The sequence below is a fragment of the Sander lucioperca genome, chromosome 8 (genome assembly GCF_008315115.2).
Source record: "Sander lucioperca isolate FBNREF2018 chromosome 8, SLUC_FBN_1.2, whole genome shotgun sequence".
Classification (NCBI taxonomy): domain Eukaryota; kingdom Metazoa; phylum Chordata; class Actinopteri; order Perciformes; family Percidae; genus Sander; species Sander lucioperca.
In genome coordinates, this window is record NC_050180.1 from 8,927,988 (window position 1) to 8,955,463 (window position 27,476).

At 39.7% G+C, this 27,476-nt stretch overlaps 2 protein-coding genes across 5 annotated transcripts; one reads left to right on the top strand and one right to left on the bottom strand.

Annotated features, from left to right (window-relative positions):
• Window positions 1-1,606: 1,606 nt before the first annotated feature.
• Window positions 1,607-26,200, bottom strand: traf3ip1 (TNF receptor-associated factor 3 interacting protein 1). 3 transcript variants are annotated; one of them, XM_031291518.2, is made up of 18 exons: window positions 26,197-26,200; window positions 22,185-22,364; window positions 20,078-20,146; window positions 17,245-17,406; window positions 16,428-16,556; window positions 15,600-16,034; window positions 15,446-15,517; window positions 15,231-15,251; window positions 13,749-13,772; window positions 13,320-13,395; window positions 12,872-12,892; window positions 11,856-11,943; window positions 11,092-11,184; window positions 10,646-10,775; window positions 10,532-10,568; window positions 10,321-10,397; window positions 4,672-4,889; window positions 1,607-4,213 (listed from the first exon to the last, which is right to left on the bottom strand). In XM_031291518.2, exons 2-18 carry the CDS (start codon window positions 22,305-22,307, stop codon window positions 4,048-4,050), a joined length of 1,941 nt encoding a protein of 646 aa, XP_031147378.1. In that variant the 5' UTR covers window positions 22,308-22,364; window positions 26,197-26,200; the 3' UTR covers window positions 1,607-4,047. The 3 variants fall into 3 exon arrangements, with proteins under 3 accessions (XP_031147378.1, XP_031147389.1, XP_031147397.1); XM_031291529.2 differs by lacking the exons at window positions 15,231-15,251; window positions 26,197-26,200 and having other exon boundaries at window positions 22,185-22,423; XM_031291537.2 differs by lacking the exons at window positions 13,749-13,772; window positions 15,231-15,251; window positions 26,197-26,200 and having other exon boundaries at window positions 22,185-22,424.
• Window positions 22,817-27,476, top strand: agr1 (anterior gradient 1). 2 transcript variants are annotated; one of them, XM_031291560.2, is made up of 8 exons: window positions 22,817-22,953; window positions 23,528-23,646; window positions 23,855-23,918; window positions 24,405-24,457; window positions 25,009-25,085; window positions 25,396-25,459; window positions 26,779-26,862; window positions 27,314-27,476. In XM_031291560.2, exons 1-8 carry the CDS (start codon window positions 22,943-22,945, stop codon window positions 27,361-27,363), a joined length of 522 nt encoding a protein of 173 aa, XP_031147420.1. In that variant the 5' UTR covers window positions 22,817-22,942; the 3' UTR covers window positions 27,364-27,476. The 2 variants fall into 2 exon arrangements, with proteins under 2 accessions (XP_031147420.1, XP_031147426.1); XM_031291566.1 differs by lacking the exon at window positions 22,817-22,953 and adding an exon at window positions 23,363-23,381.

Here is a 27,476-nt window from a genome sequence, read left to right on the forward strand (position 1 = left end):
GAATAAAGGACAATTTGGGTCAAGTTGCACCTAAAAGTGTCCACAAATATATATTATAATTCCGTGGCACATCATGATGTGTTTACTGCTATGAATAAAGCCCACCTACCATAGGATCATATTAAAGGTCAAAGAGCAGTACCGAAAGGGATCCAGGATCCAAGGAATGGAGTTTGGTCTTATTAACTCCTACAGCTCCTACATACTGTGTGTCCATGTTTCTGTGTACACAAAGGTTAGGCATTCTGCTTAGCTGCTGGTTGCATGTAAGCAGTTTGGGTCACTGCACAACGTATGCCTAAAATGTTGTGTCAATCGTCTTTCAGACTGTTCATCTGTGGGGAGTCATTTTTGGGTGGGTAACATACACCAGGGTGGCATGCAGCCATGGCTCTATGCTGCCTGATAACAGATGAACCTTTGACACTGAGGCCCTGGTGGTGCTCTAAATTCATGGACAGCTCAACTGTGCCACGTGTGCCCATAACTGGACAGGTCGCGTACAGACTTCCAGCTTTGTAAAGACAGGTTTATTTCATGGAGGAATATTAAAGGCAATTCTGAAATTCAATTGTGGATAAACAGATTTCATTTTAGCGAGCATTGATTTGCAATTATAATTTTGAGACACACAGCCTTACTTATTGAAAGTATGCAACCAGGTTCAAACCCATACTATCACAAGACTTGGGAACATAGTACACAGCTCATCCCACTGATTGCAACACTCAGAACAATAAGCATGTAATAGTACTTTCATTAACGTAGAATATAAACAATGCCAGATTGGAGAGGATATTTCACCACTCCAAACCCTGGCCATGTATTTTATGTGTAGTTCATCTTCAGAGTTAAAGTTAGAAAAGTGACTGGGACTAGAATAATAAGTGGGTAACTGTAGACAACAACAGTGAAACATGTGGTCACTCATTAGCAGCATGATCCACTGTGAAATTCAAAGGGAAAAAAAAATCAACTGAGTTATTTTTTGAAACAGTGGAGAGGCAGTCGTGTTTTAAGTCACTTCTTCTTTGTGGAGCCCTACATTTAAAAGGGAAACGCAGATGGACAATGGAGCCTTCTTTGGATTGTGCTGTAGTCTTATCTTAATCCACCTGTTGAGACTGGGGCCAGCGTCTTTTGTCCATGCCTTCTGCTAGGGGCCTTCGGATAAATCTCTGACTTGCATAATAATGCTCCATCTTCAATCCAAATCTTGCTTAATAGTTGCTAAATGGGCTTCCTAATATGCTTTGTGTGTGTTGCAGCTGTTTCTTGGCTTGCCAGAGAAAAGCTGCTGCTAATGTTACTTGAGGGTCTTGAAAAGAAAGTTAAATGTCTTACTTCTGTCATGTCAGACTGGGCTTCAAAAGATACGAGTCTCGTCGAGTGTGACTTGGCCGTGCCAGACGCCAAGGGCTTCACATAAACTCGTCAAAATCCCAAACCAGGGTCATTTATCATTTCGCTCATAATGAAACTCAAGCAGTCCAGACCTCTCATTAATTTTCCATTATGAGGACAACTTGACTTTGAGTCTGTAGCTTTCTCTCAGCAACAGTCACTACTCTCCATTGACTCTTGAAAACAGGAATACACAAATATCTATTGCAATGTAACCATTTATTTCACTCCACTACAAAATTATATACTCATTTGAACTATGATACAATCTCCACATATACATAATGTACAGTTTAAAGAGAAACAAAGGATATTATACAAGTAGTTTACATTGTCCTTTTATATAAGACATATGAAGACACAGGTTCTCACTTTTTTCCACAAGTTTTGTTTTAAGATTTTTTTTAAATTTGACTTTTCAATAGGTTACAGTATATTTGATGGACTAAATATAATACTGATATGAAAATGGAGCTAATCAGACTAAATGAGAGTACATTGTAACTGTTGAATCTTCATAGTGAATACCTCTCATAAAGATCAGATAAATGAATAGCATTAATATAGATATTTCCCACTGAAGCAATGTCGTTTTTAAAAGATATATCAGTGTAATTTTGCTCTTTCCGTAGCTGGTGATGCCAATGATCAGTCTAAACAAACACAATTGGCCAGTCAGAAGCTATACATTTCTTCCCACTGGCAACTACTAGCTGTATTGAGATGTTGTCTGGTCCGGTCTGACGAGGCAGTCAAAGTTGAAACCCATTTTTGGGCAGATTTTTTGGAGGTCTGTGCAGAGAAGATAAAGTCTAGCTACAGTATGTACGCTCATCACATTCACATCTGGAAAAACTAGTTTAGATACAACTGGACATTATAAAAAAGCATTTAAAGAATGGATTACATTCATCAATCCAACCAAGTGTGTGTGTTTTTTGTTTTTTTTACAGTGCTGTGTAAATGCTGGCAGTCTACATGTATGTCTGCAGTAGAACTAACCAGAGGTAGCAACTGCACTTGTACAAGTTAAAATTAACTTTTGTACTATTACTTAAATATGGTAACTGCATTGTATGTGTGTATTTCACACACACATGGACTTCAGTGAGATGGCATTATTGGAATTTTGGGGAAACTGGGACAGTGGTTTCTTTCAGTCTCACATCTCTATCCAATCTCAGCCTAGTATTGCTTCATATTTTCTTATTAGCTACATATGTAAAGCACATTTTTTAAAGTCACAAAAGGAGCTAGTAAAATAGTTTTGTATTATTTTTTTTTATGTATAAAGAATGGAAGGTTCTCACAAAAAGCTGCCATCTGACCAAACATTGTCTCCATTCCAAAAAAGAAACAGTTTGGCAAATCCTACAGTATAAATAGAGTAGAGGGACCTTCCTGACGGCAGCTGTCCTGTTTGCTCACTGACTGCAGGGAGAAAGGATAAACGCTTACGTTTCCCTGAAAGTAAATTACATGAGTGTGCATATGCTTTATAAGATGGGTATGCGAGATAGAAGAAAGAATTGCAACACTGCCACTGAAGGTACGCCTCCACTAATCACTCTTATCAAAGTGCAGCAGTGCTTCAAAAGTGGAACAGTGAAATAACATACAGATAAACTGTGAGTTTTGGTTTTTACAAGATGGTATAAGGTTGTTGTAAGCACGGGAAAAGGTTTTTGTTTGTATGAAAGGTAGCTTGAAGGAGGAAGCTTGAAGAAAAAGGTTTAGAAGAAAAAGAAAAGATCAGTACGACATGTTACAGGTCCCAGGGCAAATTCAAATCAGGGCACCACAATCATGTAACATGTATTACAATCGATTAGACCATCAGGACTCCCCACATAAGTCCTAGATATCTCCATGCAAACTCAAGAAACTTTCACGTTGAATGTGAAGAATATGTATTCATTGTTGTATAGCTAGTCCAATAGCACTATAGTAGATGTAATAATCATAGTTGAAAACAGCAAATGAATCAGATTACAAGCCTGCTTATTACTCCAATCAAATTGCAAGCCCTGTGGACAGCAGTGGCTAAGTCCCAAGTCCTCAGAGCCAGGAAAAACAAGAACTGAGGCAATGAAACTAAACTAAACAAAATGTGCCACGCTCCAGGTTGCTAGCTTAATTAAAAAAAAAAAAATACAGGTTTTAAAATTTGGACCAGGGATTGCTGGGTGTACAGCAAATCAAACGTTCATGTTAATTATTGGTCATTTTAAAATAGGCGTTTGATGAATTCACCCAGCATTAAATATAACTATTTAGTCTAACTTGCAAGTCATTAACTGTGCACTGGCTCATTCCACAAAGGCACCATTACAGATAAGGGGTAAAGTTAGTGTGCAGAGCAGGATGCTTTGTATTTATTTATCTGTCAGTCACAGCAGATGCTAGATTAAAGTCAGACCTTCAAGCCATCATATAGAGCTTTTATTTACCAATATCCCACTGATATGTTTGGGTCCATCTCCTTTTCTGACAAAAAACCCTAAAGGTGCAGTGTTTGGTCCTACCCCACATAATCTCCAAAAAAAAAATGGTCTTACCATTATTCTGAACGAGACACTGTTCATCCCTAAATCTTCAGTGCATTTTTAGGAAAGTTTTATTTCGTCGACCTCGTTTCTCACTTCAAGTTCTGGCGGAGAAGTTGATTCCAGTCACCATCTTCTGGATCTTCTCTTCATTCTTCAGTATGTTGGACCTTACAGCGCAAATCTTGTCCTGCTGGTCCTTGATCAGCTGCTCCAGCTCAGCTAGTTCTAACTTAAGAGGTTCCACTGCCCTGTCTGTCGCTCTGTAGCGCGCACACACACACACACACACACACACACACACACACACACACACACACACACACACTATTTGATTACATTATACATAATATAAAAACAGGTTGAGAAATACTCCACAGTAATCAGCAATACAGTAACGCAACACTGAGCTGTTAAAAAAATCGTATCACTTCACACACACGTCACCCAATTTGTAATTATAGCCGCATACACTGTATGACCTGTGTTTTAAAAGAGAAAAATGAGTTTAACAGAAACGGTTAGGAATATTATTGTATATTAATATTCCTTTCTTTCATCATAGCAAGACAAACAAAAGTAGCCTTATTTTGGAAGCAGCACTGAATATGATATACTGGAATCAGTAAATTAAATAGAAAGTTAGCATTTTTCATGAGATAGCCTGTAAAGCTGTGCTGGAAATAACATTTCAATTGTGTTGTTTATGCGCCAACCCCACCTCTGCTCCTGCAGCAAGGCCTGCGCGTGCTCTTTGTTCTCCCGCCGCCAGGTGCGCAGTTCAGCCTGCATGGCGTCCATGTCCTCCTGTATGTAGTCCATGATCTTACCCAAAGGCAGGGTGCTGCGGCACACCGTCTGGATGGATGAGCGAAGCCGGTCAATCTCCCGGGTCACCATGTCCCGCTCTTTCTTGCGTGCTGCTTCAGACACCACGCTCTGGAAGTGGAAGTGTAGAATACAAATGGGTTAGGTTTTGGGGATGAAATCTTTGGTGCTGTCAACTTGCAAAGATAATGAACATTAAATAAAGTTTGAGGAGTGTGCATGTTGGTATTTGAGGAATGATTAATTAAATTGCATAAGCAGGTTTTTCTAGATCAAAGTCTTAACCGGTGCAGAAAGAAAACTAAGATGTTTGCATTTCATCTGCATGATTTAAACTAAACGCTGTATCAAACAGCTGTATGAACATACACAAAAATCCCACAAAAATCACTTGTGTGTCCCTAGACCAAAACATAATAAACCCTCTTTAGGAATTCTACCTTTGCCAGCAAAGTCTCACATGCCCACAACCAGAGCAAGGCTGCATTTAGTGGTTTAAGATTTCAAGGCTAAAAATGTTAGGCAGGAATTCTACCAACCTAGCTGTATATATAAAGATCAAACGTGCGGCTGAATTGTGCTGGCCAAAGTTAGGGGACTGGTTGATGAGGGCCTCCAGTGTATGGTGTGTGGTTGGGGGGGGGGGGGGGTCACCATATCCAAATTACACTCAGTCCCTCGATGGCGAAAAGGTATCAGGGAAGGACCTCCCTTGGCAGGGATAAAATCCAAGGATGTTTGCTCAGCTGGGCTTCGCAAGGCCTCGGAGAGTGTGTGTGTGTGTGTGTGTGTGTGTGTGTGTGTGTGTGTGTGTGTGTGTGTGTGTGTGTAATGCTAAAGCACTCAGTATTGCAACCCTAAAGCCACACACATACACACACACGCTCACACACACATACACCAAGCAGGGTTTCAGCATACAGTGGACACACAGAGCCCCTCCACACTCTGTGGTCTTTAAGTCTTGTTTATTTTAGTAACAGGCTGTGGCAGTGGGGTTATTTTACTACAGTATTGAGTAACAACTACTACACTTATGCCTCCTTTCAAGTTCAACTCTTGGCCCAATTTATTCTATTTGGCTCCACAGATGGGAGCACCTGCCTTCACGAGGCAGCAGGAATCATATTTGCGACAGCGTGGAAACTAAATGACAGCTTCCTCTTCAAAACACACAATCTGTCACATATGCTTGCGACAGCTGGCACATTTAGCATTCGCCTTATCAAGCCATCTCCTAAAACAAACCAAATGGCTCAGTAATTACAATTCAAAATGGCAGCTTGACTAGACAAGACCACACTGCAGAAATGACATCAAACATCACGGTTTGCCATCGTGTCTTTACAGGAAGCAAGTACACATTTCTGACAACCTCACTCTTTGTTACCTATCTGTGGTTTGTTCAAGAGTGTGAGGGTTGAAACGCCTTGGCCCAGCGGTCCCCTGACATGGTGGGTGGCTTTCCACTGGGCGCTCTGAACCCTGCAGCTAGACAAACACTCTACGGCTCATTCGGCCTGCCTCGCTGCGGTTTGGTCTGCACGGCCCAGACAGGACCCATGGCTTCATTCTACTTGCCGTCCCCTTGCTACCTCCCCCTCTCCTTCTCTGTTGGAAAATTTAAAAAAAACTTGCCGTGAAAACATGACCCCTGGTTCGTGTGCACTCTGTCCAGGTGGATATAAATCACAGCTTTATGGAGGTCTCTGACACAGGTCTACGAGACCTGTGTGCTCCTAGTTTTCCTTTTTCTCACCCAGATCATAGAACAATATTTAGACGTGGTGACCGCAGGAGTAGGAGGTGAGAGAGGAGGAAGGGGTGGAGACGGGACAGGTTTTCCCATTATCTCAGACAGTGATGAAAGCCCCAGGCAATGGGGAAGACACAGCCTCTAGCTGGCGCTAGAAAGGGCAGTTGGACTAATACGGGGAGGTTTTATACAGTATCGTCTTATAGATTGAGAGGTCTCTTTTTTGTAAAGTACATAAATAAATACTTTAATCTTGTTTTCATCAGCATTTATATTGTTGGATGGCAACATACTTCCTAATCTGAAATCTTTTATTTTAACTCTGCTTGGGTCTCCTTCACAGGAGGTACAACAGAATGAAATTAGCGTGGACATATTGCAAAAACACTGCAATGTGAAATTAACCCAGGCATCACATGCCTAATCAGCTTAATTAGGTAATGCGTGCAAATATGTGTTTTATGGACTGCTTATGAGGATTTTCGGAGTCAAGAGGAAGACATTCTTCAGTCTCCTTTGACAAGAAAATGGCGTGCATGCATGGAAGCTGTCAGCGGCAGAGCAACCTCTAGGGTATCATTAGCTGGGAAAACAATCCTTTTGACGCTAGTTGACAGCGAGAGATTATCTTCCGTCATATAAGGAGAGAAGCTTCATTCAGTCATTACTTTAATCAGCTTTACTTTGGTCAAAACCGGAGGATGAGAGACAAATGAACAAAGCTCTCATTAGAGCTGCTTTGCCCACAATCAAGTTGAATCCATTTAAGTTCACGTTATAGTGGTAAACAGTAGGTTGTGGCACAGCAAGCTCAAACGCAACTCTTTAGGAACTCAAGTCAACGGCTCTTTCATCATCACAAACACAAATTTGTCAAAGGACGTATAGATGATTGAAGACCACATGTAACAACTTTAGAGCTTCTGCGAACAATTCTACTGGCTACTGGTGACCATTTGAAGACACTGATGCGCATCCCAATGGTTTTTACAATGTGTTCCTGTAGAAGATCTGAGATGTGAGACAGGGAGCAAAGCATAGAATGAGAATTGGCTCCATGCGATGTTTATGGTCTTCCTCGCCATTTTTCATAGAAGGCCATTCAAAAGTCTAGCTGGATCATAAAAATAGCTTGGAGTCAGTGAGGTGAGCAGAAAAGCTTACAGCCACTGAGGTTACAGGATGTTGTTGCAGGGTCACTGTAGTCCCTTGGGGAGACAACTGAGATCACCACCCTGGGCTACGGGGGGGAACTGAAAGGAAACTTTCAAAGGGATCTCTGGCTTTACTGCAGTAACTGAAATGGAAACTGTATTTTTTTTTTTTTTTTTTTAAAAGGTGGCTCTAAATTCAAACATTCTCATGGAGAGAAAAAGCCACTTTGAAGGCTTTGAATATATGAAGTCTGGTCATTGCTGTTGTCAAGGTTGGTCTGGTAACAGAGTGTGGGTGCTTCAGGTAGGTACTCCTCAAAAACCTTACCAAAATCCTTTAACAAGTCAATATGACCTCTACAAAAGTAATATGACTAATGGAATGCCACAAGGCCATTTCCTAATGTTTCCACACACAAAAACGCTGGATGTTTATAAAGACACAGAGGTCTGCAGAAAGGAGTATTTATTTTCTTGACAATTCTGCAGAGTATTCAGGCCCTTCTCCTCCGTGACTCTCACTCAACAGCCATCCATTTGTATGCCACAGGGTTTATTTATACATTACAAACCTTCATCAAGGCTAATTTGATGGGGGTAAAGAAAAGAGTACACAAAAAATCTTATGAAAACGCAGCTGCTGCAAGGAGCAGATTCTGTCTAAATAAAAGGAGAACTATCTTGGAATAATATACAATACCGCCGAGGGGTCATGAGGAAGGGCATCCCCATAAATATACAGCAGATTCTTCAGTCACACACACTGTGGTGGGACATGGCAAAATACAACCATTTGACTGTTTAAGATTTCCCTTTATTTACATCAGAACAGCAATGGGGCAGCTAGGCACTGGCATTAACAATAGCTAAATGAATTCAGAAATGACAAAGAACACAAATTACAATGGGGATAATAACATTTAGACTGGATTTTTATAAAATATACGAAATGGTCCAAAGGGCAACATTTTTGTACTGAACATGATGTCGGATCTTAAATCAAGGGGGTTTGTGACTCACCCAGACACAGTGTTTTGATAAACATCGGCATTTAAGAAAATGAATAGCGGCAGCTGAAATTTCAAACCCGTCATACCACATAGAATGAGGAAGCTCAATATTTACATTATTGACCCTGCGTGTTTTACCGTGATTACAAGAAAAAAAAAAACGACTCCATTAAGCTGACCTCTCCACCCTTTCATGTCAGGAAGGAAGTCATTATAGTTCTTTATACAGCTGACGAGACAAGGCCAATAATGATGGAGAGGTGGACTGAACAGTTCCTATGTGCAGGCATACCTGTTATAAGATGCCTGTGCAGACCATACAGGATATTCTGAAATTAAGGTTTGGAACCCCTGAAAACTGAGGAGGCTCCATTAAGAAAATTAGTTTAAACTCCACAAGCCTATGCTCATGTTACACAAAGAGCTCTGCTATTTTTGTGGGTTTGCATCATTTTTGTGAAATAAATTCTTTTTAAGTGGTGTGCAAAAACTACAATTAACACAGACATGTACAGTTGGTTAAATGCTGGGCCTACAAATTCCTGTCAAGCTATTTCAGTTTACTGGTGGGTAAGCTGAGACGACTTCAGGTGTGAGTTATGAGGGATGATGTCTGAGGCCGCAGTTGGGAGGGGATGGATCAGGGGCCTTTTTTGCATGAGTGACAGTCCAAAACAGTGCATCCATCAGAGTCAGGGTGGTCAGCTAGGAAGGGATGCCGGGAGAGTATGCTTCAGTGAAGAGGACCACCCAAAGCAGACAGTGTACGCCACCTCACACCATGGACTACAGACCAAACTGTAAGCTTCACACCTATTCACACTCTAAATAATGATGAAAGGCCGCTCTCTCTCTGGCTGACAAATAAGCAAACCGAGGGGAATTGATGAGCAACACCAGTAATGTGTCACCTTGAAAAAAAAATCTAAATCAATGACAAGATGAGAAGAAAGGAGGAACTTTAGAAGAAAATCTGACAACTGTGCATTGGAGTCTTAATAGAGGACATTTAGAGACAAAATACGGCAGGACTGAAAACCTCAAACTGGTTGTGCATTGTCTCTTTTCTGGAATGACCTAAGTCCACACAAGGGGAAGGAGTGTTAACAGTCACAATAAGATTGTAAAAGCTAGTCGCCAAGATGACAGATACCAAACTCGAACTGTACATAGAACAGAGAAATCTGAAATCAAAACAAATTAAGCATACCTAAGATATTGAGCAACCCGAGAAAAAAAGGCCAATTTTGCTCCAGACATCTTGATGTGTGTCTAATTGTGTGTGTGGTCTGTTGGAGGCCATACTTGCTTGTCTGGTTATTAGCCCTTCAGCCTCACTGAAGGGTAACATTCTTGTGGTTTACAAGGCGGTGCAATTACACCTCTCTACTCCATTTGTTTATATCTTTCTTTTGAGAATAGCCAGTATTGCACTGGGCCTTTCACTGCGGTTAAAACTTTGGCCCTGGAGAGCAAACCTTCCAGGAAGAATGGCTGATAAAACTAATGGCAATATAAAAAAAGGGAGCTCTGAGTCAGTGATAAGGATGAGTTAAAGTGAACTAGGCTGACACTGCCCTCTAGAGGAGAAGCAAAAGAACTACTACTATCACTGTACATACCTGTTCTTTAGATTTGGGGGAGGATGGGGACAATTCATAGTCTTTCTTGGTCTCAAGGATCTTTTTCACAAGGCCACCTACAGTGAGAGAAACAATGAGAGGAATAGTGAAAGGTCTGTTTCCTCAAAGTCTGGCATTATTGCTCCTTCCAAAATAAAAAAATAAGGGGGAACTAAAAAGAGAAAAAAACAAAACAAATACGACCGTGTACCATGTTTGTCTTCACTGTCGAGTTCTTGTGCAAGCCCCTGTAATAGAAGAAATAGTAGATCACTATCCAATGTTTCCCATGGTATTTGAACAACATGTTGTTCAAGTCACTTACCACATCCATCTCAGGAGAATCTGAAGGTGGAGGCACCTCCACGAGAAATTGCTCATCTTCATCCTCCTCATCCTCAGACAGCATCTTCCCATCCATGATGACTGGTGCTGAGGGCTTGGCACTGGACAGCCTGGAAGACAAAGAGCTTGACTCATTTCTGACTGATGCCACCTGCTTCTATTCATCTTGTTGACACCTTTATCCAATAACTGTTGACTGGTTAGACTAGCTCTCCTTGCTCAATTATTACACAGTTACAAACCCCATCTTCATGCAGTGTGTTTACTGCTTTTTGTTTAATAATGTAAGTAGTGAGCCAACTCTCCCTCTGGCAGGGACGAGACCTGTGTTCACACTAAGAATGTATTTACAAAGAAGAGAAGGATTTTTCTGTTGTGACTATAAATTAGACTTATGACATGAGTGAATATGTGCGGTGAAGTCACCTCTCAGCTGGGGTCACATCAGAGTAACTTTCCTGTTTCTTGACTCGGGGAGGTGCTGGCCGAGCGCTGCTGGGCCGTGGTATTCTCCTGTTGCTGTAGATTGAAAGGATTTTACACATTACTGAAAAAAAGCGGTTAAACTAACCCTTTTGGAACGGAATATTTTAGCATTTTTACAAGTGATTTTTATTTTTTACTTGACTCCTTTAACAAGCCAAGTGCTCTGTTAACAGCTCTGTGACATGCCAAAATGTCTACTTTGTGACAGCTACACTGACTCATTCAGATTTCAGGATGATAATTGTTGCTTGGAACAATAAACAGTGACTATATTAATAACAGTATCACCGCTATAACACAGATGTCCAGCCAATCAAATGTCACTGATTAGTCAGTTAAAGAACAGAGCATTCATAATTATCAAAATTAAAGGCAATTATTCAACTGTGTAATCTGCTGGAACTGATCGTGGATCAGGCCCAGGAACAAAACTAAGTTTCAAAAACAAAACCACCCTGAATCTGAAAAAAATAACGCAATACAATACCGTGCAATGTAATAACATTAGAACTACACCCTCAGCTTGATCATATTGTGTCAATCCTGGTATATGTACCAGTAATGGAAAAGGAGATATTTTTTGATGTGATGAACAGTTAATGGGAGCTGTGTTTTTTTGTAAGTGAAGAATAAAGTTTGATGAGTCCAGTACCTCAGCAAAGTGTTTGCAAACTGAGTGAAGGTTCAGTGTTGACTGTACAGACCTGGAGGCCATGTCGGATGGCACTGAGGAGCCTGCAATGTCTCCATTTTCCAGGGGGGCAGGTCTCTGGGCTAACAGAGCATCTCCGTCTGTGAAAGGCAATGATTTTTAGTTAGCTCAGTATTATTTAGCAAGGATTAGACCTATCCTTAGCATGGTGGACATTGACACTTAAGTACACACCTTTATAACAAGTGCGTACCAACGTCCTTTACTCTGGCTTTAATGCTAGCACTCTGACAAAGCTACAGCTAGTTCAAAACACTGTGGCACAAGTGGAAACTCAGCCATGTAAACTCAGCTCCAGCCTCCTTGCATTGACTTCCAGCCCATGATAGTCTGATTTTAGCGTTTCTTCTAAAACTCTACACATCCCTTCACATACTTTAAATCTGACAGGAGATTTGGGATTGATCGGAAGACTTAATAAATAAATGATATCCTTTTGGACTGGACTTTTCTGGAATTTTATACTTTTTGTTCATTTCTGCCTGTCCATGTCCTTTTTCCCCACCTACTGCTCCAACACAATTGCACACCTATCCTCTGATAGGTTTAGGCTGGGTCAGGAACCGTTGCCATTGTAAGTCTGTAAAGCCTTTGAGACATTATATCTGATATTGGGCTTTACAAATAAACTTGTCCAACTTGCTCAGATTTTTTAACAAGGAATATCGTTGCCCTAAATCACTGAGTCACTGAGTGTCACTCAGTGAGGGATTGCACTCACTTTGTGACTTGATGTGGAGCCTGAACCCAAAGGAGCACTCTGACATTTTGAGAAAGACACTTTGCCGTCTCTGAGTCAGATGAGAAGATCATTCTCACGCCTTGTGCTTTCAGTACTGAGGTAGTAGAGCGCCAAGTTAAATGGCATAACCAAATATGGGTTATTTTTCTAAAATCCTGGAAATGCATTTTAGATCAAGTGCACCAACCCTCAAGTTGACACCATTTCCACATGGAAAATACGAAGTTAAAACCTTCATACTTTCTTGCATACAACTGCACACTCACCTCCTTCGCTATCAGACTCATCTGTTGGAGAGCAGAAACATATATCGTTAGTTTCCTTTCTAATACAATTATGAAAATCATTATACAGACATGTGACATGCAAGTATGGAGTATGGAAAACAGATAACCAATATCTTTGTAATATTTTTAGGAAATGTATTTTTGGAAAAACCTTAATGTCAGTTCAATGAAGCTTGTATTGCTTCTGCCAACAGGAATCCTGAAGAGTCACTCCTACCTCCCACTAAGGGAAACTATTCTGTGAATTTTTTTTTTTTTTAAGATAAGTGGAGTGCAAATAGAAAGCTGTCAACTGTAAAATCAATTTAGATGTACTTCAGAGCCCTTCTGTCAATGATTAAAGTGCAGCTATTTTAGACATCTGTATTAACTATGTGAGATATGCCTCATTGGTGTTCATTGGGAGAAAGCGTTGGGAGAGGGTTACCTTGACCTCCAATTTTTGGTCTCCGCCTCTGCCCTTTGGCAGATGAAGGCCGAGGTATTCTAGCTGGACTATCAGACTGTGAGAGTAGCAAAGACAAGCAGGAAAAAGACACACCTTTAGGACAATAAGCACTAAAAAGCAACATATTACTTATTTCCTGTTGGAATGATTTGAAGAACCCCTGGCATGTACCTCTATCTATTGTGCTAACCATCATTTTCTTTGGTAAGCTTGAGGTACATTGAGGTATGGTATATTGCCATTAAGCAGCAATAAACATGGAAAATTAACTTTTTAACCATGTATACAGACAGACCTATCCATGCAAAATACAAACATTTTACAAATACAAAAACATTGGAATTTAATGAAGAAGTGCAAGAAGAAAATGAATGAAGAAAAGTGTGAAGCGTAGAGTTAAGTTCTTACCTGGTTCTCAACTGCTTCTGCAGGCTGCACAGGCAAATAACACAGCATTACACCATGCACTAAACAGTCCCATTTATCAATTATACACAGGAAACAAGACCTCACATGTCTGCTATACACTATAGCCCAGAAATTAGCGCTAAACCAAGTAGCCAGCCACGCCAAGGCCGTTGCAATAGTCACTATATTCTAACACAGGGATCTTCAACAGGGGGTCCATGACCCCTAGGGAGTCCACAGAGTCAATGCAGGGGGGCCTCCAAATTATGGTTACATTTTTTAAAGTTTTTTTTCAAAAATTAGAAATGTCCTAAAAAATTAATCCAACATATTATTAGCAAACTAGCCTATTTATAAAATCATTCCAACAACTATTATATTATAGTAATAGCTTAGTATCCTATGCAAAAAAGGTATGTATATAAAGTAGGGCTGTCAAAATAATGCGTTCATTTCGATTAATTAATCTGAGAAAAAATAACGCGTTAAAAAAAATAACGCAGATGTTTGACCCGGAGCCGTTCTAGCCACCATTGGACTGTAAAATGAAGGAGGAAGACGAGAATGTGCTGCCTGGATCATTAATTGGAACATTTACTTGTAAAAATCTTCTTCCTGCCAACCCTGGCTACCGAAATCTGGTGCCACTGATATGTCTGCACTTCTCTCTGATGCTCTGAAGACGATACAGGCAACACAAACACCGCTGCATGTGACGCTAGTGTAACACTATACTCGACAGCAGCTAACGTTAGCCTACCGCTACCTAGTAGCTGGATTAAACACGGTTAAAATGCTGACAGCTAACGCTAAACGGTGTAAAGTTTGACTGTGTTTTACTGTAGAGGATTCAACACCGGTATGTAACAATCTGTAGCTACCGTTGGAAAAACAACACAGACGGTGCGTTCAATGAAACTGGTAAACTACAGCTTTGTGGTGCATTTGAAGTTATTGTAAATGTCCTTTTCCCATCTGGTGGTTGTTTTTGTAGTTCAACAGCAATTTACTAGTGAAATAAGTTATTGTTATTGTTATACATTATTATTAAATCATTTAATTTTGACCATATGGCCTTAGCAATAAACAAGCCGTTCTTTAATGTCACAAACTGTTGTTTAGTACCTTTTTTTCTCTTTTCTTTTTTTATTTTCTTGAAAAGTATCGGTTCAGGCACCGTTAATTATGTATGCGATTAATTTTGATGAATTAATCACAGAGTATGTAATTAATTAGATTAAAAATTTTAATCGATTGACAGCCCTAATATAAAGGCTTTAGGCAGCGCTACATGTTATTGTAGGCCCAGTTTAACATGCAACATTTTATACAATATATGTAGTAGGGGGTCCCTGCTCCGTCTCTATTCCAGTTAAGGGGTCCTTGGCTTAAAAAAACGCTGAAGACCCCTGATCTAACACTAAAATGCGATTTACTGTAAAGTTCTAATTTTCTACTGATTGTTTCTGCAGGGTTGAATACCTCGTCATCTGGGTTTGGTTCCTTGCAAGAATAAGAGGCACAATATTTAAAAAAAATAGAAAATACATTTGATATATATATCTTCTTTTTTTTTTTTTTCAAAGTGCAAACAACATCAAGTTTAATTTAACAAGTAAAATCAGTCACCAACTCTATGTTTCTTGAATTTGCTGACTTGACATACAGTCAAATTTCTGCCAAAAAATAGAACTTACTGCTGGCACATGTTTGGCTGTTTTGCTCGGCTCAGGGTTGGGTTTTTGCTGTGGTTCCTCTGATACTCTGGCCTAAGCAACAACATACACACAGAATGTAAATAATGCCATTTGTTGCTAACATTTAAGATGTGAGTGTGGTTAAGGCACATACCTTGCTATTGCCACTCTCTCCACTTTTCTTCCTCTCTTCGCCCTCTTTGTGTCGCTCTCTCTCTTTCTCCCGCTCTTTGTCTCTTCGTTTCTCCTTGTCTCTTTCCCGGTCTCTGCGAGAATCCCTATCTCTTGTCTTTTCTCTGCCTTTGTCTCTCTCTTTGTCTTTTTCCCTTTCTTGGTCCCTCTCTCTGTCCTTCTCTTTGTCCCTATCTTTGACTCGTCCTTTGTCTTTATCCTTGTCTCGCTCCCGGCTCTTGTCTTTGTCACGGTCTTTGGCGTGGTGGTCCTGTTCACTGCGGTGGTGCTTGTCAGAGCGCTCCCTGTCACGCTGGTGCTCTTTCTCCCCATCTCTGCGTCGGCTCTCCTGCTCTTTGGTCTGGTCTGGGTCCTTCTGGTCCCGGCTCCCGCTGCGCTCTGTAATCTTTTTCTTCTCCTGGAAAAGTTCATGCCAACGCATAGGGTGAGGGTTTAATGCCAGTCATGGCTATATACTGGAAAACTCGTCATTTGATCATCAATTTTGTAAACCAAGCCTGCAGCCCACAAGGCTAAATGCTAACACAGACAGTTCATTTCGCACTAAGTGCAGTGTCCAAAATCTTCTTGGCACCATCTACTAGCCAAATGCTGGTAAAATATGCAAGTGGCTGACAGATTTGCTTCACTCACCGGCCAAAAAAAAATCAATGGTTATCTATTGAGTGGCAGGTCAAATTTGAACATTCACTAGTCATTTGGCTGGTGGACAAAAAAGTTAATTTTGGACCCTAAGTGGAGGATTGAGCAGTGTGTAATTCCATTATTGAAGTGGGCTGAGGACTCTCACCTCTCTATCCAGATGACGTTCACGTCCCTCCCTATTTTCCTTGTCCTGGGACCTGGAGGTGCTGGCTTTGGTCTTTATGTCCACCTTTTCTCCTGCGAGCACTCGCTTCACTGCATCGTCACTGGACATCTGTAAATCAAGTGAAGGAGAATGAGCAATATTATCAATGAGCAATATTGATCGTTGAATTTTTAACAAGGAGGGTTGCATTTTTTTATTGGATTTACCATGAAGCATGTAGCACATATTTGACCAGTTGCCTTGTCTGACTGACTTACCCATTACATTACAGGGCTAAACGAACATTGGTGATATTCTCACGTTTCTTTATGAGATTTTCATTACTTTTAATTTTATTTCATACTGAAGAAAAGTATTTTTGCTATTATAACCAGATGTCTTCAAAACAGAGACAGCAAAAAAGATGCATACGATCTGAGAATACATACATTCTACATGACATGAAATCAAAATACTGTTACTATACTACACTCCATCTCCAGGGTTCAATTAAAATATTTCTCCCTGAGAGGTAGCTAGACAGTTTTCACAAGAGTATAATATTTTGATGTGAAAAATAACACAAAGTGAATGTTCTTTTTATGTAGTGCCACAACTATATTGTGTTTCCAGAATGGAGACTGGAAACATTGGAGAATTGGAGAGTGAGCGTTTTCAATTTCTCATTCATCTTTTCAGTGTGTGTGTGTGTGTGTGTGTGTGTGTGTGTGTGTGTGTGTGTGTGTGTGTGTGTGTGTGTGTGTGTGTGTGTGTGTGTTGTGTGTTGTGTGTTGTGTAATCTCCCAAGAACACAGACCTTATTGATGCAGCACTTGGCCATGGCCTGCAACAGCTCATTGGTTTTCTCAGGCTCATGGCCAGCCACAATGCGTGCTGGCTTTGCCACCAGGGGCTCGCCACTCACCAGCATCACGACATCTATCGCTTTCTGGAGGAAGGCTATTTTAGAGTCTTTATCCTAGAAAGAAAAACAGATGCTGTGATGAACAGGAGAGTGCACAGGAGAGAGAGACGTGTTTGTGTAGGGTAGGGTCCAGTGGGAGTTTTTTTTCCAACACATTTTAGAATGATTGAACCCTTGAGATGTGCATATCCTTACAGAGTTCAGCACCAAAAAAGCTGCTTTCACATACAGTCAGGTGGTCGGGCAAAAACGCAAGTCTTCCCATTCATTTTGAATAGGGGTAGTGTGTTTAGGCTGCACCTGTGGGAGCCGCAGGGGGAGCGGGAAAACAAAGTTCCGACATCACCCTGCGATGGCCAATCATGTAACCAGCGATCAGACTTGTCAGTTGTTTTAAGGTGGTGTGAGAGTCCCGTACACTAAATAACTAACTAATAAACCTCACTGCCTAGTACTGCCAAAAGAAAGTTTTAAAAAACTATGAGGGTAAAAAAAAAAAAAAAAAAACACAGGCACTGAACTGCCCAGGAGTGTCTGTAACAACTGATTGTTTCCTGCAACAAGCTCCAGCACAAAGCACAGTCGCTCCATCTCTTTTCTGTCTCTTTCTTTCTCCGTAAAATAAAGCTGCTTTTAAGTGAGGTGGGAAATGTCAAGATCTATAAACAATCTGACAGAAAAAACAATAATTGTGAAAAATAAAGTCAACTTGTGCTACATTGGGGGATTAAAGTACGAATGAATCCTGATTAGACCTGAGATGAAAATAGTCATGCTTTCCTCTCAGGTCTATCCAAATCAAGTCATGTATCATCAATTGATTGTTGGTTTTCATACTGATTATAAAAATCAGTTACTAGTTCATAAAGTAATAAATGGTCTTTCACCAATGTACTTGTCTTAATACTTTTTATGTATGAACAGAGAGGGCCCCTCAGATCCTCTGGCACGAGCATTTTGGTTGTTCTGAAGAAAAGGGCAAAAGTCTGTGGGTGGTTTGTCTCTCTGCTTAATACCTACACTTGTCAATAACCTTGTTGCACCTTCTAGAAAAGGTCTATGACGAAGAAGTACATTACGAAACAATGTTAAATTCTAAATGCAAAAAAAACACAAATTAACATTATTTAATGACAGTCACGTGCCTGTTGTAAAACATCCAGTTTCCGTAACAGTGACATTTATCAAAGCGTAGCATCTTTCTATCAACTATTAATTTGGGGTCAGCTCTCAAACAGCAGACTTGAGTTCTGACACCTTGGCAGGCGCTCTTAGTCATGTCCTGCCAGATACTCTCACAGGCAGCGTGTAGAGTTACTTTCACACAGACGCCCCAGACTGTCCCATGTAACACACAGGTGATCTTCCCTGCCACAGTCAGACTGATGGCAGAAACAAAATAAAACACTGAACAATTCACTGTGATTAAATAATCCTCCTACTACTCTAGGGCCGCACAATATATCGTTTTTTTATCGTTATCGCAATATCAACTGGCGCAATATAGCCTACACATCGCAAAAGGCTGCGACATATCGCGATAGGCACTCAGAGATTCTTGTGTTAGTTGAAAGAAAATATCAGTAGAAAATTACAGTTTAAAAAGAAACTGTCATTCTTTTTTAGTGGAGCCTTTTATATTCAATTCAATGTTTAATTTGTTAAATAAAATAATGTTATGTTAATTATTTCCTTTCGTTAGTTTTAAATTCAACAGGCTATTTGTTGTATTTTAGCAGCATACTGAAAGCTGCAGAAATGCAGAACTGAGTACTAGTAGTAATAGCTGTTTATTTATCACAAGAAATATCGTTATCCCGATATTCAACAACCTTGTCGCATATCGCATATTTTCCTCATATCGTGCAGCCCTATACTACTCTACTGTGAAATACTACTGTGCAATATTTGCAATATTTATGCTCGTTACAAATGCAACATCCCCCATAGTTGTAGCCTCCAGTTACAGTATTCATAATTTATTGTATTTTTTGCACACTTTTGTATCTAAGTTTTTTTTGTCTTATTTTATTTAAATGTATTTACTTGTATAATATTTTTCTATTTTAGTCGGTGTGCTTTTCTTTGCCCTAAACTCTTTTGACCCTTTTTACTTGACTCAAAGAGCCTGCACAAAAATTCCTATGTGCCTGGACTGTTTGGTGTATGCACAAATGGCAAACACAAATCTTGAATCTTATACACAAATAAGGGTGCTGCTTTGGACATAAATACATATTACGTTATAATCAAGCAAATTAACAGAGACAAATGCAGGGTTTTCCCGACCATTATAAGGCTTAGGTGCAGCACCCAAGCCGTTTTGGGCACCACCTAAGCCGAACAAATGTAACCAAAATACTTTTCTCACATGTAATGATTGTAGTTGGTCTCCAGTAGACTTCTTTAGCAAGTTTTGTCTTTAAGCTTTTTGAGTGTTAATTTGTATTATGTGATCTAGCCTTTTTAGACATGGATATGGTAATAATGGTCCAAAAGGATGTGGTATTTTTTTTTTTTTTTTTAAATCAAAAACATATTTTCTTTAGAGAGGACCCCTAAACCCCCTGCCAAATAAGTGCACCTAAGTCTTCCACAAACCTAGGGAAAACACTGTGAAATGAATATAAAGGGAACATTATTAACCAAAGAATAGTGATATCAGTTTTTAGGAGAGCAGAGGTTACAGAAGTTTAACGAGGTGGACAGCATGTGGTGAACTTACCTTAACATTATCTGACTTCATATCATTTTCTCCATACAGGCCTTTCATAAAGCCAGTGGTCCTGATGATCTGAAAGTTGTGAGAAATACAGGTTTCACACTCAGTTGGCAGATAAAGTGGCTGATGCACACATCATGCAGTCCTCAATTCTAAAACATATTTATGAGATGTTCCAGTATGTAGCACTATTGCTTTTCTAATGCATGCTAACATGCATTTTTGATAAACATGAATTAAAACTTAAGCATAACACACACAGGTGAATTGTGTACAGGTGTAATTGTACAGTAATTGTACAGGTGAATTATTGGAGGTGTGGGACAACAGACAAAGCCTATCCACATGTAGTTAATTCATACATGTTTGAAAATAATGTTCTGGCCTTAGTATTCCAGTTCAAAAGTATATGATTTAATATCAATGGTGAAAATTCTGTTGTTTGATAGTCGATGCCCGCAGTCAACACAATGCTAAGCAGAGGAAAGGAGTCACACATGCTGACACTCTTCCCTTTATCAAATATACATGAACCTAAGGTGAAATATTAGACAACTCAACAGGCAGAGAGTGAGAATGAGATCCTACTTGTTTAGAAAAGTGAAACAGATTTGCTTGACACCTCATGTCAAAGAATTCTATTGTGTGGATAAAGGTAGTAATGAAAAAGAAAGAAAATGTAGCTGAGATAAAGCTGTTTAATCATACGGATTGGATTTTGTTCTGAGTACTTCCCCAAGTTATTTTATGTAGCACTTCTAACTTTGGTACCACATCTTTTTTGATCTTGTTCTAATGCTACCTAGACTACTACTACAGACAAGTGTTTGTGTTGATAAATTGTTCATTGTTTCAAGTTCAGTCTGATATAAATTAAATGACAGTGTAACACAGTAAAACACAGAAGCGGTCAATATAAAGTTTCCAAAGATGACCAGATCATGGTGTGTTGGCATTATCAAATAAAATCGCAACACAAGTTTTTGTTTTAACCTTCATAGGGAACCACTTGTCTGAAGCATCCTAATGCCCACATGACTATACAATCTGTATCAGATATTTTCAACTAAGGGTATGTACTTTTCATATATTTTATTTACATTCTCTACCTGTGAATAACAACTTTCTTCACACCATATAACTCATCCAAGCCCTAAGTGGTATATCACCTCTTGTACACCAAGTAGATGAAAACAAATGCTTGATATTAGTAGGTAGCTACAGTAAAAGCTGACCCAGGTCTGTACCTGACCTGACAGTAACAGCTGCTGTGGCTTGCTAAACTGAACCCAACTGCCAAGGGATCAGACATTTGACTGTGGAGTCCACCTCAGACCTTCCTTAAATCACCCAGAAAGGCTTTGAGTATATATGTAACCTGCTCACATATGTGTCCCTCATGTCTTAGCAGACACAGACCAAGAACGGTAACAATGTTTCACATTTACACAGCGATTAGCTAAGTTAATTATAGTACGACGTAACCCGCATTATCAAACAGCCCAGCTGCAATAAGCTGCTCAGCATCCGTGATCTCAACGTGACGGACTCGGAACAATCAAACACATTTAGCCAACTTAATACTCACAATCATGTAACTCTAGTTAAAAGTGGACACAATTGGTTTGCCCACTGTGCGCTCAGGTCGTGCCTAGCAACTAGCTATACAACGCCGTATACACGTCTAGCTAGCTAACCCAGTATTGTAACGTTAAAGAATCTTGGCAGAATATTGGCACCCGAACAATAACATTGAAATGCTAGTTAATGTTAGCAACTCTTTCTTTTGTTGAAGGTCTACCTTGATGGTTTAGCACTACTTTGCCAACCTTATTCGTACAACGGCAGACACATTGATGGCTCGAGAAAAGCTGCGGAGGGCAGTAACGTTACTGCGGAGTTAATGTTAGCTAACTTACTTGGTTAGCATAGTTCATGCTAACGTTGGTATATTAGCCAGCTAGCTAGCTAACTAACTGATGACATAGGTCTTGCTGGCGTCAGCCTTCTCATATAGCTAGCTATATGGGCAAAAGTGTCTCATGGTGCTAGCTAGTTAAACAACCGCCAGCTTGATAACGTTATCGTAACGTTAGCATATCAGTCTCACCTCACTGAAGATGTCGTGAAGGTATCGAAACGGTGGCTTGCTTAGCAGTTTCTCCGTGAGAGGCGGTTTCTTTATTACTTTGCCCAGCGTGTCCTGGGTCTTTTTTACCACTGTCCCATTCATGGCAGCCGTCGAAAGTAAAGCTAAGAAGCTTAAACACAGTAAAAGACAGTTAAAACTCTGGTGGCTCTGTCGCCTGGTTGCTATGTCAATGTTCTGCAATCCCACAGTGCATCATTAATTACGACTGCGCATGCGCTGAGTGTTACGGTTGCTAAGCGCTGCTTGTGTCCATAGCAACAGCTAACAACCTGCAACAAAGGCTGAAAGCTGCAGTAGTCTCTTATTATACATCCATGGCAGTAGACAGACAGACAGACATCCATGGCAGCAGACAGACAGACAGACAGACAACAGACAAACAGACAGAAAACAGACAGACAGACAGACAGACAGACAGACAGACAGACAGACAAATTGTGCTGTTTGTGAAATGACCCCTGAATAAAACAATGACCCAAAACTTATCTATTCCTATAATGTTAACGTTATTGTGTTACAGCTCGGTTATCAATCAGTCTGTTCCTCTCTCTCTCAGTTCTAGCAATTCAAACAATGTGTGTGATTCAGTGAGTGATGTGTCTTCTTTATGATATACCTGTTTGGTGAGTTCAGTTAAAAGAAAACATCTGACAAAAGAGGTATAAAAGGTAGCCGATATTGAAGGGTAAGTAGTAGGCTGCACATGCTTTTGCTTCATGCTGTCAAGGTAAGACAACTAGCCTACTATATACGACTTTAGAGGACAGAAACACTTGAATTATGAATGACCTTTTCTATAAAAATTGTGTTTTCATAATAGAGTAAAAAAAGTGTGTTACTGAAAATGCTGTGAAAAATTAATGTTGTTTCCATCCTACTTTTTGATACAGATGTGTTTTTTTTTTTAAGTTATAGCAATGGTAGAGTGATGTGTTTTGTTCAAATCATAATAATAATCAGTTAGTCAGTCAGTATATCAACAGTGCAATAAAAAGTTAGCTCTTTTATTTTCATTACAAAAACCTGATTAATATGTATAGAATAATTACAACATGGTAGCAGCTGGAGCTAGGAATTGGGTGGATACAAAGACAACGTTCAGGAATTCTTTATTACTGTACATGCAGCCGTTTGAAAACCAGCATAGCGTGTTTGGTGAGTTGGTATTGCCAAGAAAACATGAACTGCAGATATCTGTAGTGTGCGGTTAGAAAACACTGTGATTGCAGTGGGTCAAAAATTGCCTTTCAAATTAACATATCTGAATTTAAATCTTATCTAATTGCCAACTGTCATTGCAGTTCTCTCAAAGGACAGGAAGTGATGCTTCGCTGGGTCTTGTTTGCTTTGTTCCTTGGTATCTGTGCCAGTGCCGGACAAGAGAAAAAAAGGAAAGCACAGCCTCAGTCCTTCTCAAGAGGTGGGTGATCGTCTTTTTTTTACGCCTTCACAGCTGTAGTTTCCATTTTAGGAATCATTGACTCACTGAATGTATAGCTGTGAGACACACACATAAAGTCCTGAATTTGAATTGTGCTTGTCATTGAAGTGATTCAGTCAGTATAATGGAACCATAAAGCAGTGTGCCACATATGTTGCTGTTGACTTCAGCGCTTTTTGTCCTGCAGGATGGGGGAATAGTATTAGTTGGGTCCAAAGTTATGAAGAGGGCCTGTCACAGATGGTGAAAAGGTAAGACTCTATACCTTGATAAGAGCCTTGAATATTTGTTGAATCTGTTTGGATATGGGTTTTGGCAGTGAGAACAGAATGTAAATGCGAAATGGCAATGTGTGCGCTTTTTTTCCTTGATCTGCATCCTAAGGGTATAGGCCGTACACATGGCATGCATATGAATTACTATCGCCTATAGCTCCTAAAAATATTGATTTCTACCTTTGAAGAGTCTTTGCTATTTTTCAACAGTTTGAATAGAAAAGCACAGCATTATGAGGAGACTTGAGGTTTGGAAATACATCTGATCTATTACTAGTGGCATATAGCAAAATAAAAAGATAAAATTACATTTTATTTGTCATTACTATTCTTTTTAAATCTGGCATTGGGGCTGTGACTTCTCAGGGATTATGTTGTGTAATACTGAGTTCCACACCCATCATTGTGCTTATTGTGTTAAGGAATGTGTTGAGTTGTTTCTCTGTTATTTTGCTCTCACAGTCAGAAGCCGCTGATGGTCATCCATCATAAAGTCGACTGCCCGCACAGTGAAGGTACTGCAGTCACTCTGGGTTATCACAAATTAAAAATATTGATTGTAAAAGGCTTGCACATCCTGCGCTGTTCTTCTAACCCACACTTGGGCTTGGTTTCATGGGGGACACAAGGGGTGCATTCGTGCCAAGCAGGGAGTGAAAATAGATCAGAATCATGTTCATTAAACTGGACATAGATACTCTACAGGTCCCACCTGCAGAACTTGTTCAGTGTATTACCTACGTTACATGGTGATCGGCACACGCCCAGTTTGGAGAAGCAGGCAGGAGAGTTTTTTTCTATGGTCTACTGTAGCTAATACACTGACTATGGAGTCAGTCCCTAAGTACCTCATACAACCCCACTTCAAAAAATCTGAACTATCACTTTTAAGTGAACATGACCACATTTACTAATCATGCATGCACATGTGTTCCTTTTTTAATCTTTATACTGTAGGTGGGTTGCATTTCAATGGTTAATGTCTTGGGAGTATAGCAAGTAATGGTCCCTTAAAAGCCAGTTATTTTAATCTCAAATCTAAGCTAAACTGAATTATTTTTAACAGCCCTGAAGAAGGCATTTGTTGCTGCAAAGTCCATCCAGAAAATGGCCAAAGAGGATTTCATCATGCTCAACCTGTTGGTAAGTGCTGTAACTAATATATATAAGAGGTTATATGACGACATTGATTTCTCAACCAGTATTTTGGTCCCTTCTTTCGGTTCAAGCATAGCATTTTATCAGTCTGTATGCACAATTTTTCAGTACTATGTCAATTGATTTGCAATGTAAATTAGTCAAATATTTTAGGCACACTGTAACAATATCAGGCAATTAAAGATTTAAAATGATATGCAAAGAGGAATAGCATCTAGAAGTAACCATCTGCTAAACACAATTGTTTTACTAGTAGTTGACTAACTTGCTGTTTATATTATATTGTTTTTTACAGGAAGAGACTACAGACAAGAATATGGCCCCTGATGGCTACTATTATCCCAGGATCCTCTTTGTTGGTAAATACAAATAGGACAGTCAATTGAAAACATTAATTTCCCCTATGGATGGATGGATGGATGGATGGATGGAATTTCCCCTATGGTGCTTTGCGATTCGTTAAAGGCTTGGTCAAAACTTACTTATACAACCCTCTCTCTTTCTTAGCTCTCTGGCATCATTCTCCCATCTTATGAGCTCAACACAACTCAAACTAAGAATACATTTGACACTTGAAACACTCAGGACAGATTTTTGCATCATTTTGACACTCAAAATCTTACAGTAGTTTTTATTTTTTTGTATTTTTAGCAGAATAATGATTTAAGCATAACATATTGCATGGCACTGATGATGAGGAAAGGAATACAGGCTAACAGACTCAGTAGTTAATTGTTGTGTTGTGTTGTAATTGTAATGGATGCACTGTGTTGGGCAAAAAAGTAAGCTGACTGGTATCAGAATTAGATTTAGAAAAGGATTTATTGCTAGGTGCATACATAAAACATATTAAACATCGATATGAAATAAGCAAACAATAAATACAGAAACAAATATGTACATATAACTGTTTAACAAATAAAAAAGAGGCTGTATGGATTAGTGCAGGATCTGCAAAAATCTTGAGGGATGTGCAAAAGTTCAGGATATTTGTGCAGGGGACAGGTAGCTATATCACTCTAAAGTCGGCCATGTCGTATACGATACACTATAACTATGTGTTATAATGTAATATTGAATAACTCCAGATCAATACAGTGTAGAGACTTACTTTTGTTCTTCGTTTAGAAGCAGAGAAATGCATCGCTTTAATGAGACTCTAACAGTTATAGGCCATCCAGAAGCTTTTTTAAATGATCGTGGAATTACAGTTTCTTTGTTGTTTTATATCTATGGTCTTTGTAACATAAATACATAATTATGAATCAAAAAATCAACTCAACGTGACCTTTCAACCCAGCGTCACGGCTTGTTTTTTATTTTAGTTATGTATTATTAATAATAGTGTGGAAAGTGTTGGGGAAACTTGGACCAGAGATTCTGTTTTTTTCCCACTCAGTCCCAAATAACCGCTCATTTGGCTGAGATGTCACCACATGGCTGCTCACTGAAACTGACACCTGTCATCGGTTTGTTTCTCTTTCTTTCTTTCGCGTCACAACTTTCTTTTACCTTCACTGCTTGCTCTCCCTCTTTGTCATTTTTTCCACTGCTAGTTGCTTTTCATGACTGTTGGAGAAACACAAGCATTTATAGTAACATCAGCCAAACAGTCATTACGATCAGATAATGTTGATCCTCAGCTGTCTGTGTATGTGTGCAACATGTCTTTCTGCAGATCCATCTAAGACTGCGCGCACAGACATTGTAGGAAAGTACAGCAACCGCAAATACACCTACGAGCCTGGCGACATGGCATTCTGTGAGTGACCGTCTACTCTCTCTAATGGGCTGGTGGGTGGGTTGCGGGGAGGTTGGGGGCACCTCACCTGTCAGCAGCATGAAGACAGACTGAGCCCCTAATGGCTTTTAAGTCTCATCTTCCTCGCTCAAATATTTTGACAGAGATGAGAAACTTTTTTGACTTTTGCAGGTTTTAGGTTTCAGCAGGCGGGCAGTTGAGGAGGTGGGAGATTGCAGCTGCCGTGCTCTTACTGCTTTTTAGAAATATTGTGTAATTGTCAACGCATCCTTGTGTCCAATTTGCAGACATTTTTTTTGGTTATAGAAACAGAAGGCAGGGTGCTTTAATGACAATCATTAATTAACAATGACCAAATTACATGGCAAACCATTCAATCGTTGTTTTTTTTGTCAGCAAGGAAAACATATGTATGGTATTTATTCTAATTTGTTGTCTCTTTTTCCAACAGTGGCCAAAAACATGAAGAAAGTCAAAGCCCTGATGCACACTGAACTCTAACATGGCTCAATCTGATATCTGTCCACCCTCCAGTCATGCTGGGTGGTCAGCACTGACATGTTAACATGCTCTTCAGAGCTCAATAAAACCAAAATAAATGAATAGAAAGTAAA